Here is a 19,691-nt window from a genome sequence, read left to right on the forward strand (position 1 = left end):
TCTCTCTCTCTCTCTTTCTTTCTCTCTCTCTTTCTCTCTCTCTTTCTTTTCTCTTTCTCTTTCCTTTCTTTCTCTCTTTCCTTTCTTTCTTTCCCTCTCTCTCCTTTCTTTCTCTCTCTCTTTCCTTTCTTTCTTTCTCTCTCTCTCTTTTCTTTCTTTCTTTCTCTCTCTCTCTCTCTTTCCTTTCTTTCTCTCTCTCTCTCTCTTTCCTTTCTTTCTCTCTCTCTCTCTTTCTCTCTCTCTTTTCTTTCTTTCTTTCTTTTTCTTTTTTTTTTTTAAGATTTTATTTGACAGAGAGAGACACAGTGAGAGAGGGAACACAAGCAGGGGCAGTGGGAGAGGGAGAAGCAGGCTTCCTGTGGAGCAGGGAGCCCGATGTGGGGCTTGATCCCAGGACCCTGGGATCATGACCTGAGCCAAAGGCAGACGCTTAATGACTGAGCCACCCAGGTGCCCTGTCCAGAGCTTTTTCAAATCCACCTCTTTGTATACAGCCCAGTTTTTACTGGCATCTGAGTAAAGCCTGTCATGAATAGAAAACAAAAGAAAATAAAACTACCACTACCATCAACAATAACAGAGAGAGAAGAAAAGCACTGGAGGGGGGTGCCTGGGTGGCTCAGTGGGTTAAGTGTCAGACTCTTGGTTTCAGCTCAGGTCATGATCTCATAGGTCAAGGGATTAAGCCCCGAGTCAGGCTCCGTGCTCAATGGGGAGCCTGCTTGAAGATTCTCTCCCTCTGCCCCTCCCCCCATGTACACACACACGCTCTTTCAAATAAAAATAATAAAATTAAAACAAAACCAAAGTAACCCCCCCCACCAACAACAACGAAAAAGAGAGAGAGAAGAAAAGCACTGGAGAAGAAAAACAGATAACGCAGATAGAAACGGGAATGTGAGGGTGATGGTGAAAGGTCCCAGGATGACGTGCAAAGACGGTGGTAAAGAGCAATCTGTCGAGACTGGAACATGTCAGAAACTTCTGGGAGAAGGGTCTCTAAGAAAAAGAAATTGATAGGCTATCTGACATTTTAAAAGTATTGAGAAATTTTGGACCTCATCAAGATGAAAAGCTTCTGCACAGCGAAGGAAACAATCAACAAAACTAAAAGGCAACCAATGGAATGGGAGAAGATATTTGCAAATGACATATCTGATAAAGGGTTAGTATCCAGAATCTATAAATAACTCATCAAAATCAACACCCCAAAAAGAAATAATCCAATTAAGAAATGGGCAGAAGACATGAACAGACATTTCTCCAAAGAAGACATATAAATGGCTAAGAGATACATGAAACAATGCTCAACATCACTTGGCATCAGGGAAATACAAATCAAAACCACAATGAGATACCACCTCCCACCTGTAAGAATGGCTAAAATTAACAACTCAGGAAATAACAGTTGTTGGTGAGGATGTAGAGAAAGGGAACCATTTTGCATTGTTGGTGGGAATGCAAGCTGGTAAAGCCATTCTGGAAAACAGTATGGAGATTCCTCAAAAAGTTAAAAATAGAACTACTCTAAAACCCAGGGATTGTACTACTGGGTATTTATCCAAAGGATACAAAAATGCTGACTTGAAGGGGCACATGGACCCCGATGTTCATAGCAGCACTATCTGCAATAGCCAAATTATGGAAAGAGCCCAAATGTCCATCCACTTATGAATGCATAAAGAAGATGTGGTGTATATATACACAATGGAATATTATGCAGCCATCAAAAAGCACGAAATCTTGCCATTTGCAACAACATGGATGGAACTATAGTGTATTATGCTAAGTGAAATAAGTTAAGTCAGAGAAAGACAAATATCATATGATTTCACTCATATGTAGAATTTAAGAAACCAAACAGATGAACATAGGGGAAGGGAAGAAAAAATAAAATAAGATGAAAACAGAGAGGGAGGCAAACTGTAAGTGACTCTTAACTATAGAGAATAAACTGAGGGTTGCTGGAGGGGAGGTGGGCGGGGGATGGGGTAAATGGGTGATGGGCATTAAAGGGGGCACTTGTGTCACCACTTGGTGTTACATGTAAGTGATGAATCACTAAATTCTGCTCCTGAAACCAGTACTACACTATATGTTAACTAACTTGAATTAAAAAAAAGGTATTGAGAAATTTAGACAATTAGAGAAAAGTTCGGAATCAATTATATACTAATAAATACTCAGAAAACTAAGCAAAGGGAAAACAAGACAATAATTAACTTCAGGAAAAGCAGAAAGTCATGCTTGAAAGGCAAAATAACCTTAGTATATATTACATGGCTCAATGTATTCATGTATTTCTTACATATTCATAACAATATGAATACAGGATTATTCATAACAGTGACCAGGATTTCCATATGACTCTAATATGAAGGATGGCAAAATTTGCAGGGTGTGTCTCTTGGGGATACATGCAGGTGTGTGTCAGAAAGAGTTAAATTCTTATCCTGCATAGTTAGAAGTCTACAAATCATGTCTAAAATTGAAAAATCAAAAAATAGCAATATAAGCACACTATCTGAAACTATCCAGGTGAATATGAAAATAATCAGTTTGCTCTGGGAAGTGGGAAATGGGAGGGGAGGGACACAGAGGCCTTATGGAAAGAAACTTATTGAACAGTTTTGACTATTTAAACTATGTGCATGTACAACTCTGATTTTGAACAATCATGGGAAGAGGTATGGTAGAATATAAAGTGACATGGCAAGTGACATTTAAGTGAAAAGAGTTATAAAACTGTTGGATGCAGTCTTTGTGAAAAAAAGTTATATGGAGACAGTGGTTTTACTATGTTTTAGAATTAAATTTTTTTCATGTAATGGCTCTGAATTATTGCTCTATGAATATTGATATGTTGGGCTTAATATATTTTTAGGTTTTTTATGGTGAGGTATGATTTTGTAAGTACTGCACACTGATGTTGTAACTTTCCATGCTATTACTTTCCATAAGTGCATATTTCTACAATGAGTGTAAAGTGAGACACACTCACTTGACAAGAACAGTGATTCCATTAGTTTACATGAAACACTACTTATACCAAATAAATTAAAAAAAATTTTTTTTAAAGATTTATTTATTCATTTGAGAGAGAGAGAAACAGAGAGGTAGAGAGAGTGTGTGAGTGGGTGGGGGAGAGGCAGAGGGAGAGAGAGAATCTCAAGCAGACTCCCTGCTGAGTGGGGAATGGGGAGTCCAACACGGGGCCCGATCACATGACTCATGAGATCATGACCTGAGTTGAAATCATGAGTTGGACGCTTAACAGACTGAGCCACCCAGGTGCCCCTCTAGCAAGTATATTTTTAATTAAATGTACATAAAGGACATGTTGTGCTTCATAATCTGTGTATAACTTTATGAAGTGAATTAGAAGTTTAACATAACATCGTATGACTGCCATATGGCAAACAATAGACAACTCACATGAGAGAATTTTCAGGAAGTCATCCACCCAAGACAGATACTCACTGTTGCCCCGTTTCTAATGGCCTCTTCGTACAGCCCAATAACATCAAAGGTGCCTTTACTTGCCAACAACTTTGCTTTACAGATCCAGAATTTAGCAAATTTTTCGACCTCAGGAATACTGGACAATATGGTAAATATTGCATTAGAAGGTACACCCTGTAAAAAAAAAATACCCAGAGGTAATTATTACCATTTTGCTGTTATTCTCTCTTTTTTTTTTTAAAGATTTTATTTATTTATTAGAGAGAATGAGAGATAGAGAGCACGAGAGGGAAGAGGGTCAGAGGGAGAAGCAGACTCCCTGCCGAGCAGGGAGCCCGATGCGGGACTCGATCCCGGGACTCCAGGACCATGACCTGAGCCGAAGGCAGTGGCTTAACCGACTGAGCCACCCAGGCGCCCTTGCTGTTATTCTCATATCGAATATTCATCAGGGCAGTTATGCAGAAATCAGTCTGATCACTTTTTCTTAATTTTTTAAAAAATTCAATTTTACTGAGGTACAGTTTACATATAATAAAATGCATCCATTTAAACAGTATATTTCAGGGTGCCTGGGTGACTCAGTTGGTTAAACAACTGCTTTTGGCTCAGGTCATGATCCTGGAGTCCTGGGATCAGTCCCACATCGGGCTCCCGGCTCAGCGGGGAGCCTGCTTCTCCCTCTGACCCTCTACCCCTCTCATGCTGTTTCTCTCTTGCTCGCTCTCTAATAAATAAATAAATAAATAAATAAATAAATAAATAAATAAATAAATAAAATCTTAAAAAAAATAAACAGTATATTTCAGTGAGTTTTGACACTGGTCATTCAATTTTAAGAGTTACATGAGACCAAATAGTAAAATGTTTTTCATAGCTGAAGGTAAGGAATATGTTTACATTTTTATGCAAAACCAAACCCCAAACCAAACCAAACCCTAGAGTAATCAACATTCATATATTTCTTACATATTCATAATAATGTAAACACAGAATAGTGAGTAGAATTTCCATATGTCTCTAACAGAAGTATGAAGGATGGCACAGGTAAGCAAGGGTCATAGGGGTGTGTGTTGGGGATCCAAGCAGCCTATATAAAAAGGGCTAATTCTCACAAAAAGTATCTTTAAAATGTCCTCACTAATTTGGTCCCCTTCTGGCTTGTACCCAGAGCGGGCAGTGACATGGACCAGGAGGAATATGGGGAGCTACCATGACCAGAAACCCACATACTGGCACACTCAGCTAAGCAGCGACTCCTAGTCCTCCTGAGATGGGGAAGCCCCAAAGGTAAGCTCACAATCAAGAATCATCAATGTTTGAGAAAACCAACACTACATGAAAGAGGCATAAAACTCAACAGAGTTGAAGAAGAAATCAACGAGCTGAAAATTTGGCTGTGGAATTCTCCCAGAACTCAGTGCGACAGAAAAAAGAAATGAAGAGTATGAAAGAAAAGTTAAGAGTTCTGGAGGGAATATCTATTACTCAGGAGTTGCAACATCCATCTAAGAGATGGAACATTCACCACGACCGATCGGACATTAATTTTCAACAAATTCTATCAAGCAGAACACATACAGGCTACATTTACAATGCACTATAATTAAAAGTTGGAAGAAAGACAGTCAGGAAAAACAAAACAAAACAAAACAGAACTCTATCTGGAAGTTAAAAGATATTCTTCTAAGATAACTTTCGGGTTAAAGAACTCAAAATGGAAATCTCAAACTATTTAGAGATGAACAAAATGAAAATGCATGTCCATTATTAACCTATGGCCTCCTAGCTCCAAACCAACCTTTTATCCTCTGCTTTGGGACACTGGGGCTGGAATTCTGTAAATCACCCACTGTTTTCACAGCAGCTCCTTACTGGGCTCTGCCAGTAGGGGGAGCTAGAGGGAGTTTGTGGGGATGGAGAAGAGAGGGACTTCCTCTTTCCCATTTGCTTTTGCTACCTCAACAATGGTCCTTCACTGTGGCAACAGTAGTTGGTTCTAGCCTCCACCTCTTTTCCTGGCACTTACAGATCCTGCCTCACTGTGCTCTTTCAGAGGCAAGAGCACCAACTGGGTAACATCCTCTCCTCAAGGTCTGAGTCCCAGCCCTGCTGGGCCCCTCCTCCAGTTTCTGGTACCAGCATCTGCTGGGTAGTATGGCCTCCTTAGAGTTGAAGTTTGTTTCTCCTAGCTTCTAGATTCTAATACCCTCAACCTCTCTTTGTTCCCCTTAGATGCAGTGGGTAATAGCTGCTTCCTGAAGTTAGTGCTTCTGTTACCTGAGGTTCCTTTTTGCTGTCAGCTCTGTGTGTAGTACCCATATTTCCTCTGATGGTCCCTTTACCATTTTTGTGCACTCAGGCTCACAAAGTGCTTTCATGTCCAACAGCCAGCATCTGCTCCTCTTTGTATGTACCAGAGAGTCAGGGTGCCTGGGAATTTTTGTCTCCCCAGGGGCAGCCATTAATCAATGACCATGGAAGTATTAATACTATAGGTTCTTTACCCCTGATCAGGATGACTCTGAGAGGTCTGATCCAGTCTCCAGAGCTCCCCTGTGGGATTGTGCCACAGTTATATTCCATGGATTTTGCTTGATACCACATCCTACTTGTCTTCCTTCCCTTCCTGGCTCCACATTCTGACTCCCCTCTGTTTTCCCTGGGATCCTCTTCCTAATAAGTTACTTTCACACAAATTCTCCTCTTGGGGTTTGCTTTTAGGGAACTTACATAAGACATTGTGAAAACAACCTTTACATTATATTCTTTCTATTAAGATCTACCTGGTGCAGTTTCTGTTTTTCTGAGTCGACTCTGACTAATACAGAACATTATCTTGTCAAACATAAAGGGTATGGCCAAAGCTAAATTCAGAGGCAAATTTATAGCATTAAAAATGTATTTTTAAGAAAATAAGACTGACATAAATGATTTAAGCTTTCAACTAAAAAGGCTAATTAAAAACAATAACATAGAAATAGATGCAGACATTGATGCAAGAGAAAAAAAAATCAATAAAACCCCAAAGACGGTCTTTTAAAAAGATTGATAGAGAAATCTTTAAATAAAAGGCACAAAATTACTAAAATTAGCTTGGGAAATACAAAACCCAAATAGACCAATGATCACAGAAAAAATTGAAAAGATATACCCCAAACTATGCACCATAGTCCAGATAACTTTATGAGCAAGTTCTTACCAAACCTTCAAAGAAAAAATAATTCTCATGTTGTATAAACTGTTTTCAGAGTATAGGAGAAGAGGAAAATGCCCAACTTATTTGACAAAGCCAGCATAATACTAATATTAAAGAAACACAAGAAAAGACAACTGAAGAACATCTATAAAAATCTGAGATAAAATAACTGCAACTCACAAAACTATATACTTCATTTCTTTATGTGCCTACATGGTATGTACTTGCATAAAAGCTGTCTGGATGGATAACTGGCAATAGTGGTCAGCTCTAGGGAGAAGCCTGGGATGTATAATTGGCGTGTGTGCATGTGCAGATGGGTTCAGTGGGGAGGTCTAGTCATTTTCTGTATTGTTTGAAATTTTTTTATTTTTAATTCTATTTATTATTATTATTATTATTATTATTATTATTATTTTGGAGAGAGGGGGAGGGGCGGGCAGAGGGAGCCAGAGAATCTTAAGCAGGCTCCATGCGCAGGTGCAGTGCAAAGCCCAACGTGGGCTCAATCTCATGACCCTGAGATCATGACCTGAGCTGAAATCAAGAGTCTTAATGCTTAACCAACTGAGCCACCCAGTTGTCCCTGAAATATTTTTTTAATAATTAGAATGTATTCATGGGGGTGCCTGGGTGGCTCCGTCCATTAAGCATCTGCCTTCGGCTCAGGTCATGATCCCAGGTTCCTGGGATCGAGTCCCACATCAGGATCCCTGCTCAGTGGGGAGTCTGCTTCTCCTCCTTCCTCTGTAGCTCCCCTTGTTTCTCTCTCTCTGTCAAATAAATAAATAAAATCTAAAACAAAAAATTGTTAAAGAATGTATTCATACATTTTCTTTAATACAATGAAAATAAAAGAGCAACAACAAAAGAATTGAACTTTAATTCTATAAAATTCTATAAAAGAGAATTCTATAAAAGAGAAATAATTAATGTTTAATTGAATTGTGTGAAAAAATTGCCTGCAGTAGACCTAAATTGAAAGTTTCCTTTTTCTGTTGCTGTCCAACACCACCAGCCAAAGGACAGAATGGGTTTGCTTCAGGCAAGGACCTTAGTATAGATGTCTACCCAATTGCTTTTTATTAATATATTTTTCCTTCAAGGCGTCTCCAAGTATCATATCCTTTGCTTACCATCTCCTTTATCCTTATCTGCAGAATCCAAGATACAGTTTAGATGCCATTTATAGCTACCCAGAGTCATCAGGATAAACTAATTTTACACATGACCTTGCCTTTGACTTCAGCTTCATGTCCAAATGTCAAGTATTTACTCCTTGACCTTGATGCCTAAAGAAGGCAAAATTCCTTTTGGATCCCTTGAGAGGCAGACTGCTTGGGTTAGTTTTCCAACTTCTTTGTGCCTCAGTTTCATTTGTAAAGTGGGCATGGTAATAGATGTTATGATAAATGTATGAGATCATATAGGTAAAGTGTTAGAACAGTGCCTGGCATATAAGAGCCTTTATTTAAGTGCATGCCATCATTATTATTACTATTCTTCTTCTATATTAAAAAGAGCAGATGAATTTCTGCTTAGACCAAGTTTATCTCTTACACCATATTTAAGAAAAATATTTAAAAACTCTAAGACTCTAGGCCAAAGCTTTGGGAGCTTATCCTCCTTACTCACCTCCTCAATGAGCTGCAGACATTGTGTTAGAGTGTTGTTAATTTTATTGGACAGTTCAAGTTGTGCTTTCTTTTCTTCATCTTCTTCTTCCATACTCTTCCAGAATGAAATATTCATTTCCTCTATTATTTTTCTTTTTGTTTTAAGTTCCATAGGAGGCCGTTTATAGATTTTCCCCTTGGATTTCTGCCATTCTTCCAGTTGTTTCCTGTTATAAAATTAAGAGGGGGGGGTGAGAAAATGCTTTAGGTTTCTTTTTGTTTATAGTCACACTTTCAAAGTGTAAGATATGCATGGATTGAGTACCACTATCCACCTTCAACTACACATAAAGTCAGGAGAATGGAATTAAAAACAATTTACAAATGGGTAATCGCAGCAATGGTTGCCCCTACCCTTAAGAAGGCAGACTGCAGAGGGATTACTAGAATCTCAGTCTTCAAATTCCTTGACTTCATGATTATTCTTCATTATTTTTCTCTTAAAATTTTCATTTCACCTGTATATAACTTCTGGCACTTGCTTTCCTAAGACATCCCTCCATCTCTGAGATCACAAACTCAGCACTTCGTTTATCTTACCATAAGCTCTCTATCTGCCATTCAACCAGATCCACCAAACCTGCATTCTGCTCTTAGTAGGGTCTTGGCCAGAGTGACACACTTTGCCCAGTTCCTTAGCCTTCCCTGACCACACATGACCCCCTTTCTTCCTAAACAAGATCAATAATTTCAGGAGTCTTAAGTAGCTAGTCTCTGATGGTGGCCAAATCTTAATCCTCACTCTCCTCCACCATTCACATTCTCCGCTCTTCCTTCTAAGCAGTCAATAGACTACGGTTAGAGGAGGTACCAAGAGGCATGGATTCAAGCATGTGAATGTAGGCTCTTCAGCTTCTTTAAATTACTACATGTTTATAAATCACAGATGTACATTTCAAGCCAGACTTTTCCCTAGAGCCCCAAACTTTATAAAACCCACTGCCTGGTTGGTATTTTTTATTTGAGGTCTGGCAGTCACTTCAAATTTAATACTGTCTAAAACAAAGGTCTTGATTTTCATCTCCAAACCTGTTCCCAAATAGCCTATATTGGGGAATAGTACCCCAATCTACCCCGTTGTTAGGACCTAGAACTAGGAGTTGTCTTGATGTAGTTCTTTCTTCCCCTCACATCTGACATACCATTGTACAGGCAGTAGTCTTCTATCTCTACTATCGCCATCCTAGTCCATATCACTGTCACCTTCTGCTTGAAATGCCATAGCAGCTTCCTTCCTAACTCAAGTCCTTGCTTCCACTCTCACCCTCATCAAATTTATCATGTGCCCAGTAGCCAGAGTGGTTTTTAAAGTGTGAAGTGGACTGTGTCACTGCCAGAAACTTCCCATGGCTCTTGGAATAAAATTAAACATGTTTTCCATGGCGGAAAGGCAGTGTAATTTGGCTCCTGCCTGCCTCTCCAACCTCACGTCGTACCACTTTCTCTCTTACTCTCTCCCCTCCAGGAGCTTTGGTATCCCTTCTGTTACTTGACCAACACTCATTCCTGTCTCAGTGTCTTGAATTATCATCTTCATTCAGTCCTCTGCTCAAATGACACCTCTTTGAAGAGGTAATTATGTGTAATTATTTTATTTCATCAACGTGTTGATTTTCTGTCTTCTCCATTAGAATGCAAGTTCTGTGAAGGTAAAAACCTTGGATGTCCCAGTGCCTAGCTCAGTGTCTAGAACCTACAAGTGTTCAGTAACATACAGCAAAATTCACATTTTTTTTTTTTAGTGTACAGTTCTGTGAGTTTTGACAAATGCACAAAGTCATGCCACCACAATTATAATCAAGATATAATCCCTTCAAAAATTCCCTCATGCTTCTTGATAGTCAACCCTGCTCCTCATCCCTAGCTCCTGGTGACCACCGATCTGTTTTCTGACCTTATGGTTTTGCTTTTTCCAGAATGTCACTAACTAATTAACCCTCGTTTCTCTCCTTGACTGCAGAGCACAATCCATAGCGCTTATTTCAGCTGCAACTGCCCTGACTCCTTCACCTTCATGCTAACCACCTGCTTAATGACAGAAGCTGAGATGTCTGGCCTGTGTTTCCTCTATGTTCCTGGCATTCTTCCTCTCTCAGCCTTCCTTCCAATCATAAATGAAGAGGAGACTTACCTTTTTCTAAAGCCAATTTACTCCCAGGACCTCAATGCTATGATTTTATTATTCTAGAAAAAAAAGCTCCATTAAGGTAGACTGTGACTGTGTGCTCACCACTGTATCTCCCAGTGTCCAGCACACTGTTGGTGTTAAGGAACACTAGATCAATGAGTAAGTGATCTCTCTCCAGAGATTCCTCTTGTGTAATCAAACACAGTCAGCACTCCACACACTGTCTTAAAGACCCATCATCCCATTATCTGGTCTAGACTATGAGCTCCAGGGGAGGGACCCTGACTTCCTCATTCACCAACTTGGAGTCTTTGTACTCAGTTTTCGTTTTGCTCAGAAGGCTCATCCTTCTTTTTGCCACTATCCTTTTCCTTGACCAGATGTTACTGTTGAAAGTACCTCCCTGATCCTTCCTTCTAAAGAAGTCAGCCCAGCTCACTCTCTCAATCACATCACCCTAAATGAAGCTGTGTATTTTCTGTCTCTTCAGGAGGGCAGAGAACTTGGTGGTGGTGTTCAGGGCTGTATTCAGAGAATAGATCCTGCCCTCACTTCATCCTGCTATATCTCTTAGCTACCATCTAATTTTACATGTTCCTTTCACCCTTGTCAGGAATCTCCTTATTTTCTATTCCACCCAAATGTACACAGGCACTTCTCCTGGGAGGTTCACCACATTGTGAGACTCTATCTAGTCCTATGCAGACAGTGTGAAATCCTTTAGCTTGGTTTCCAGCTACATTCGTGTTAATGTGAACCCCCAGCACCCTGAGATCCCAATTTCTACTGTCTGAACTATGGATGTGAACTCATTGCTCCTCTATGTCTTAGCTTACTTTTCAAAACTTGGCCTGCTCATATTCATGGAAGTTTACTTTTCCTTCTTCCCTGATAACTCTCCTGGATTCACTGGTCTGCTTAACAAGGGACTACCAACTCCCTACTTCCTAGCTATGTAAATTCACTACTCTGGCTCCTTCCACCTTGCCCTCTTTTATTGCTGTTCAGTCCCTGCAGGGTACTTCTTGAACGAGTAGTCTACATCTACAACCCCTATTTCTTACTCCACCATTCTGTTTCAATTTCTTTTTTAAAAATAAATTATTTCAAGCACACAGAACATTACAGAGAATAATTTATAACACATGTATGTCCTACCCAGCTCTCTCAAGTCAGTATTTGTTGTATTTGCTTCCAATCTTCTTTTTTTTCAGGGTTGTAGCTAAAAATTACTCAGAAGCCATTATTTATGGCCTGAGTATTCCTGATGGTCAATTTGCCTAATCTTAAATTGCAAAATTATGGAATTAAGCAAAGTACCTTCGATCCTCTGCTGTGATCTTCTTCTTAATATTTGGATTAGTCTGGGTCCCATTTGGGACTCTTCTTCCACTTACAGTTTTGTTACCAGCTTGAGTTTTGGGAGCTGTCTTGTTAAGAAAATGGTTCTGGGGAAGAGTCTTTTTCAACTTGGAGTCCAAAATCTGTGCTTTTTGTTGATAGCTGTTGCTGCATTTACTACCGTTGGTTCCATTTGCTGTTATGTTAGGGGTGCTTGGAATGACTGAATTAGAACTGCCAACTGCCAAATTAGGTCTTTGGCTTATGGCTTTTGATTTTTGCAGTGCACATGATGTCCGAGTTCTAAAACAAGGTTGAGTGGATTTCTGATCTTGCTTAATGTTTGGATGTCTGTTATTAAAGCCCCCCTGAATCACATTGGGGCATGTCCAGGGTTTGGTTTGTTTTACTTTCTGTTCAGTAACAGTGTGTGACTGTAACTTAGTTTCATTTGGTCTTTCATATTTATCCCTATTAACCTTTATATCCTTTCTGTCCTTGACCACTGGTTTCTTTGATGCCTGATTCCTACTAAGGGTCTGAACATTGTGAGAGGGAACTGTCTTTGGGAGTTTTTCTCCTGGTCTTGCAAGATTTGTTCCTCGAGAGAGTTGCTGTGACTTTATTGGTGGTATCCTAATTTGTGTTTTTCCAACAAATTGTTTATTAACTCTGCCTTTCAGAATAGCACTATTCCCTGAACTTTTGCCCAAGGCTTGTTTAGGAGGCAAACTGCTCTTGACTTGATTATAAGTGTTAGTCTTTGGCTTACCTATTGTCCATAATTCAGGATTTGGCTTCCTTTCAGAGTCTGAGAAGGTTTGGGGCAAGTTCTCTTTGTTCATCTCTTTTAGACAGCTATCCAAGGGTTCATTTTCAACATGGTTATTGTCCACAGAGTCTAGACATTTAGTATTTCTTTGATCTGCTACTTGCTGCTTTACAGTTTTCAATTCTTGTATATTAAATGACCCCACAGTTTTTCTAGGTAGTTCTCCAATAGTGGATGATCCAGCTTTATGCTGTTGTTGACTATTGCTGGAAGGCTTACAGTTTGAGTTAGAAGAAACACATTCTGAGGTCAGCCTTTTGCCCTGAAGTTTTGGTGCCTCCAACTTTGCTTTTTGGGATTCTGTGATATTGGCAGGTCTGGGTTGGAGTTTAATGCTGATGGGTCTTGTAGCTTTGATAGGCAAAGCAACACGATTGATAACATCCTTTTTGGGTACAATATTCTAAAAAGACAAAGAAAAATACCAAAAAAGTAAGTTTATAACAATAGCTCAGTTTTTAAAATAAAAAATTAGTAAAAAAAAAATTAGTTATTTAGAATTTCATTTAAGAAAGCTGAATCTGAGAAAATTAAGGCTCACTAATAGATGACCTATTTTTAAAAAAAGATCTATTTATTTAATTTAGAGAGAGAGGGAGAGCGTGTGAGCAGGGGGAGGGGCAGAGGGAGAGGGAGAGAACTTTAAGCAGACTCCCTGCTGAGCGCAAAGCATGGAGACCAATGCAAGGTTCGACATGGGGATTGATGCGGGGCTTGATCTCATGACCCTGAGATCATGACCTGAGCCGAAAACAAGAGTCAGACACTCAACCAACTGAGCCACCTGGTGCCCCTAGATGATCTTTATAACTTGAGCTCTTGTCAGAAATTTACCAGAATATTTTAGCTTGATAGAATTAAGCAGAGATGCAGTGAATATACAAAAACTGCTGTTTAAAAAATAAATTTGCCTCAGTTGAACAAGTACTTGCTGAATGCCCATTATGTCCCAAATGAAGTGTCCTTCTAGGGACTTTTGAAAGATATATACATAATAAACTTATGTTAGGGTACCTCGCAAGTTCCTCCTAGTAGTACTGTGTATTGCTACATAATTTTTTTTTAAACAACACTGCTTTTGTAAAGGTCACAGTGTCACTCAAGAACCTTCATCTCATCCCTGGAGATCAGGGGCAAGGATGGATGGTAGATGCTGGGATGTCTGAGATACATTGGAATAGTTTTCAAGACAATCTAACATCTCAGTAGAAAGTTAGTCATATCTGTAAAGTCAGGACAGGGTTTTAAGGTTAGATTCTCTTATTAACAAGTAAATGTTTCAGTCATGTGATTTAATCTTGGATAAGAAAGGTAGGACTAGGGGACGCCTGGGTGGCTCAGTAGGTTAAGCGTCTGCCTTCGGCTCAGGTCGTGATCCCAGGGTGCTGGGATCGAGCCCCACATCGGGCTCCTTGCTTGGCGGGGAGCCTGCTTCTCCCTCTGCCTGCCTCTCCCCCTGCTTGTGTTCTGTCTCTCTCTCTGACAAATAAATTAAAAAAAAAAAGAAAAGAAAAGAAAAAGGTAGGACTGGGTTGTAGAGAACTTAAAAAACTAGGGATGGGAGTTAAGAATTGGTATGGTGAATAATTGAAGCAAGTCACTGTAGATTCTGGAGCATTTGCTCTGAAAGCAAGTAGTCAGAATGGAGAATTTGGCAGAGATTTGTAGATCCTTTGTCTCCGGGGGAAGATATGGTAGTGCTAGAGTTACCACTCTTTACTTTTGATTTGGTAATATTGTTGAGAATTACTTTTTTTTTTTTTTAAGATTTTATTTATTTATTTGACAGAGAGAGAGAGACAGCAAGAGAGTGCGCACAGGCGGGGGGAGTGGGAGAGGGAGAAGCAGGCTTCCCGCGGAGCAGGGAGCCCGATGCGGGGCTCGATCCCAGGACCCTGGGATCATGGCCTGAGCCGAAGGCAGCCGCTTAACGACTGAGCCACTTAGGCGCCCCAGAATTACTATGTAAACTTTGTAAATGTGTAAAGAAAGTCTATAACCAGAAACATGTGGCATTAAGGGCAAAAAGATGTTTCTTCTGGAATGTTACATGTATGGCAGTGTTGCTGGCGGTGGAATAGGGGAGGGTTGGAAGTGGGAGGCAGGGAGATGGATGGTATAGCCACATGGCCATAGCTGGGTTATTCCTTGAGCCCCAACATTTATATCCACCTCTGATCATTCCATTATTGCTTACTGAAGAGGCAGGGATGATGGTATCAGAGTTTCCAAACATATGCTATTCCTTAGTTTTCTTTTTCTTTTTTTTTTTTAATATTTTATTTATTTGTCAGAGAGAGAGAGAGAGAGCACAAGCACGGGGAGCAGCAGGCAGAGGGAGAAGCAGGCTCCGCGCTGAGCAAGGAGCCCCATGTGGGACTCAATCCCAGGACCCTGGGATCATGACCTGAGCCAAAGTCAGACGCTTAACTGAGCCACCCAGGCGCCCCTAGTTGTTCTTTTTTAAAAATTAAGATATAATTTGTATCCCACAGAATTCACCATTTTAAAGTTTATAATTCAGTGAGTTTTAATATATTTACAGATTATATAACCATCATTACTCTCTTGTTCCAGAATATTTTCATCACCCCAGAAAGAAATCCCGTTCCTCATTTCCCTCTCCCCACAAACACTGGCAACCACTAATCTACTTTCTGTCTCTACAGATTGCCCTATTCTGGACATTTTATATGAATGGAATCATACAATATGTGGCCTTTTGTGTCTGGCTTCTTTCACTTAGCAGAATGTTCTTGAGGCTCACCTGTATTGTAGCAAGTGTCAGTCTTCACCACTATTTTTCAATAATAAGCTTTATTTTTTAGAGCAGTTTTAGGTTAAAGCAAACTTGAGTGACAAGTACAGAGAATTCTCATATACTCCTTGTCGGCACACATGCACATCGTTACTTTTAATGGCTGAATAAATATTCTATTTCATGGATATACCACATTTTGGTTATCCACTCACTGACTGCTGGACATTTGGGTTGTTTCCACTTTTTCACTATTATGAATAATGTTGCTATGAACATTTGTTATAAACTTTTGTGTGAGCATATTCTCACACAAAGTTTTCAAATTCTCTTGGGTATATACCTAGGAGTAGAATTGCTGGGTCGTATGGTAAATCTGCTTAACTTCTGAGGAACTGCTAAACTGTTTTCCAAAGTCACTGTAGCATTTTATATTCCTGCCAACATTGTATAAAGGTTCTAATTTCTCCACATCCTCCCCAATCCTTGTTATCTGTCTTTTTGGATTATAACCATCCTATTGGGTATGAAGTGGTATTTAATTGTGATTTTTGTTTGCATTTCCCTGATGGGTAATGATATGGAGCATCTTTTCATGCTCTTATTGGCGATTTATGTATATATTCTTTGAAGAAATGTCTATTCAGATTTTTTGTCCATTTTATTATTATTATTGTTGTTATTATTAGTATTTTCTTTTGTCCATTTTAAAGTTGGGTTATTTGTCTTTTAATTGTTGAGCTGCAAGAGTTCTTTATATATCCTGGATAGTAGGTTCTTATCATATATATGACTTGCAAATATTTTCTCTTTTGTTCAGTTCTTATATCTTTATTTGAGGTCAGCCTGACCTTGCTAATTTATTATAAGTGGTAGAACTGGTCCTGCAGTTTTAAGTACTACACTGAGAGAAAAACTAGGCTTAGAAGAGTCATCAGGCTAACAGAACAGCCTGCAATCATTATGCAAATACAGATGATTAAGGCTGGAATTTTATCTTATTATCATTATTATTATTTTTTAAGATTTTATTTTTAAGTAATCTCCACACCCAACATGGGGCTTGAACCTACAACTCCAAGATCAAGAGTTGAATGCTCTACTGACTGAGCCAGCCAGGTGTCCCCAAGGCTGGAATTGAGCACCTCCATTTGAGAGGGAATGGGAGCTGCCCAAGGCCAGGGAGGGTGTTAGGGGAAGGGCTGAAGCTAGAACTTTAGTCTCTAACTCCTAGTCTCTGACAACTCACCTCAGAACTGATGGATCAAAATGATAAAACACACACACACACACACACACACACACCAAAAAAACAAAGAATGTACAAGAAAGAACAATTGAGGGCGCCTGGGTGGCTCAGTTGGTTAAGCGACTGCCTTCGGCTCAGGTCATGATCCTGGAGTCCTGGGATCGAGTCCCACATTGGGCTCCCTGCTCAGCGGGGAGTCTGCTTCTCCCTCTGACCCTCTTCCCTCTCGTGCTCTCTATCTCTCATTCTCTCTCTCTCAAATAAATAAATAAAATCTTTAAAAAAAAAAGACAGAACAATTGATTCAAACTGAATTTGGTCACTTTATTTTGGACATATGAAGCCAGAGGAGAGAGGAAATGCACAAAAGATATGACTAGGGTTTAAGTCAAGACGAGTTTACTGAATGTATACTAGGTACTGTGCTAGACTCTAAGGGTGTGCAAGATGAGAGGAACACTGCCCCTGAGGAACACTGATAGGAAAGATATATGCACAAAATAATTACGGTATGATGAAACAAGGGCTGTAGTAGGGCTGGGAGAGATTGTAGAGCTTATCTTATCAGTGTTTCTCAAGAGTTTTTGTTCATATATGCCCAAAATAATTTTGACAAACCCTGTGCCCTTTCATACTTTTTAAAATTAACATCTAAAGTTTTTCTTTTTCTTTCTTTCTTTCTTTCTTTCTCTCTTTCTCTCTCTCTCTCTCTCTCTCTCTCTTTCCTTCCTTCCTTCCTTCCTTCCTTCCTTCCTTCCTTCTTTCTTTTCTTTCAAGATTTTATTTATTTATTTGACAGAGAGAGAGAGAGAACACAAGCTGGGAGAACAGCAGGCAGAGAGGGAGAGGGAGAAGCAGGCTCCCTGCTAAGCAGAGAGGCCAACATGGGGCTGGATCCCAGGACCCTGGGATTATGACCTGAGCCAAAGGCAGCTGCTTAACCAATTGAGCCACCCAGGCACTCTAACGTTTTTCATTGTTAGTTTAAATAGTTGCAAAAGATGTAATTTCAGGCACACTGTAAATATTGGCATTTTAAGATAAAATGAAATTTGACACTCATTATAATCCATTTAAAAAACTATACAAACATACTCTTCTTTAAAAATTGAAAACAGGGGCACCTGGGTGGCTCATCTTTAGGAAGATGTGGTGTGTGTGTATATATATAAATAGAGTATTATTCAGCCATAAAAAAGAAAGAGATCTTGCCATTTGCAACAACATGGATGGATATAGAGAGTATAATGCTAAGTGAAATAAGTTAGTCAGAGAAAGACAAACACCATATGATTTCACTCCACATATGTGGAATTTAAGAAACAAAACAAACGAACAAAGGAAAAAAAAAGAGACAAACCAAAAAGCAGACTCTTAACTATAGAGAACAAAAAAGTTACCGAAGGGGAGGTGTGAAGGGGGAATGGGTGAAACAGGTGAAGGAGATTAAGAGTATACTTAGTTTGATGAGCATGGAGTAATATATAGAATGGTTGAATACTGTACACTTGAAACCAATTTAACACTGTATGTTAACTATACCAGCATTAAAATTTAAAAAAGTAGATGGGAATAGAAGATGTTTTGTTGCAGCAGTAACAGTCAATTCTTTGAACTCATCTAGAGGCATGTGCTAAAAATTACATAGTGATCTCTCAGCAAAAAATTATTTTTAATGTTCTGCTAGATGACAATGCTGAATGCAAAGAACTGGAAGTCACCTGAACTGCAAAAGGTTTTCTCAACATCAACACCATTATTTCATTATTGTCCCTTGCTTTTGTACCCTGGAGGTATTCCCATTCCCAGGCAAAGCATCATATTAAGGGTGACTGGTTTGTCTAAAACAGCAGAGAATGAAAGAATTGAAAAATGGTAGAAGGATGACATTGCCAAGGGAGGTAGGAAAGGAGAAACTGTATGTGAGGCATATTCTATAACAAATCAATTTTAGGCAAAAGCATATGTGAAAGTTGAAGATTGGAAAATTGATTCTGTAAAATGCATACCCATTCGAGATACTTTATGCAGCTCCAGAGGAACATATAGCCTAGTGCATAGACATTTCTAAATGTATTTCAGTATGCACTAACTCAATCCCTCTGAACAACTCTATGAGATATCTCCTATTATTTCCATTTTACAGATAAAGTTAAATAACTTGCCCAAGGTCATTTAGCTAGAAAATGAAGGCCTTAGGATTTGGACCTAGGCAGTTTTTAACAATTATACATTACAGTTTCTCAATAAATTTAAGGGCATGGCTCCAAGGAATCCTTTCAAATCTTGGTTCAATACATTAAACTGCCAGATAGAAACAGAAAATGAAAAACTTTGTGCGTTCCTTTGAGTAGTAACACTGCAGTAAGAGTATGCCAGAAGAGCTTTGTTCAAGTCCTGGGTCTGACCCTTACTGGCCGTATAATTTTGGCAAAGTACTCAAACTCCTTGAGCCTCAGTCCTCTCATTTATAAAATGGGAATAACAATAATATCTGTCTTCTAGGAAGGGTGTCATAACGTCCTGTTTTTCACAAGATAGTTTTTATTTATGGCCGTTGGTGCAGCATAACAGTACCTCCTTTTATTCACAAAGGTATCTGGACATTAAATTGTAAGGCCACCTTTCTTACAGGGTTGTTTTGAATATTAATTGAGATATTGTATGTAAAGTGTCTTGCCCAGTATCTGGATGATAATAAGTACTCAAATGTTAGCTATTACAATTAGATATGAAAATGTTTTATAATTTTTTTAAATTTTATTTATTTGAGAGAGAGAGTGAGTGAGAGAGAGAGCACGAGAGGGGGTAGGGTCAGAGGGAGAAGCAGACTCCCCGCTGAGCAGGGAGCCCGATGCGGAACTCGATCCCGGGACTCCAGGATCATGACCTGAGCCGAAGGCAGTTGCTTAACCAACTGAGCCACCCAGGCGCCCTGTTTAATAAATTTTTTATAAATTGTAAGGCATTATACAGTTGTAATGATGACTATTATTTGCCTAGTCCCCTTAGTTCCTCATATCCCATACTTGCCTTTCCCACTTAA

General features: G+C 39.3%; 1 protein-coding gene across 2 annotated transcripts in view; it reads right to left on the reverse strand.

Annotated features, from left to right (window-relative positions):
* Positions 1–19,691, reverse strand: part of CKAP2L (cytoskeleton associated protein 2 like) — a 31,086-nt gene that overhangs the window by 6,611 nt on the left and 4,784 nt on the right. For both annotated transcript variants that reach the window (XR_003207329.2, XM_025868204.2), the window contains exons 4-6: positions 11,786–13,041; positions 8,297–8,504; positions 3,481–3,636 (exon numbers count right to left, since the gene is read on the reverse strand). Coding sequence is in view for 1 of the 2 variants with exons in the window: in XM_025868204.2 (XP_025723989.1) it covers positions 3,481–3,636; positions 8,297–8,504; positions 11,786–13,041 (1,620 nt within the window). In the remaining variant the exon portion in view is untranslated. The remainder of the gene's footprint in view (positions 1–3,480; positions 3,637–8,296; positions 8,505–11,785; positions 13,042–19,691) is intronic.

Source organism: Callorhinus ursinus, unplaced genomic scaffold (assembly GCF_003265705.2).
Source record: "Callorhinus ursinus isolate GAN/ISIS: 27379988/994484 unplaced genomic scaffold, GSC_fseal_2.0 scaffold10, whole genome shotgun sequence".
NCBI classification, from domain to species: Eukaryota; Metazoa; Chordata; class Mammalia; order Carnivora; family Otariidae; genus Callorhinus; species Callorhinus ursinus.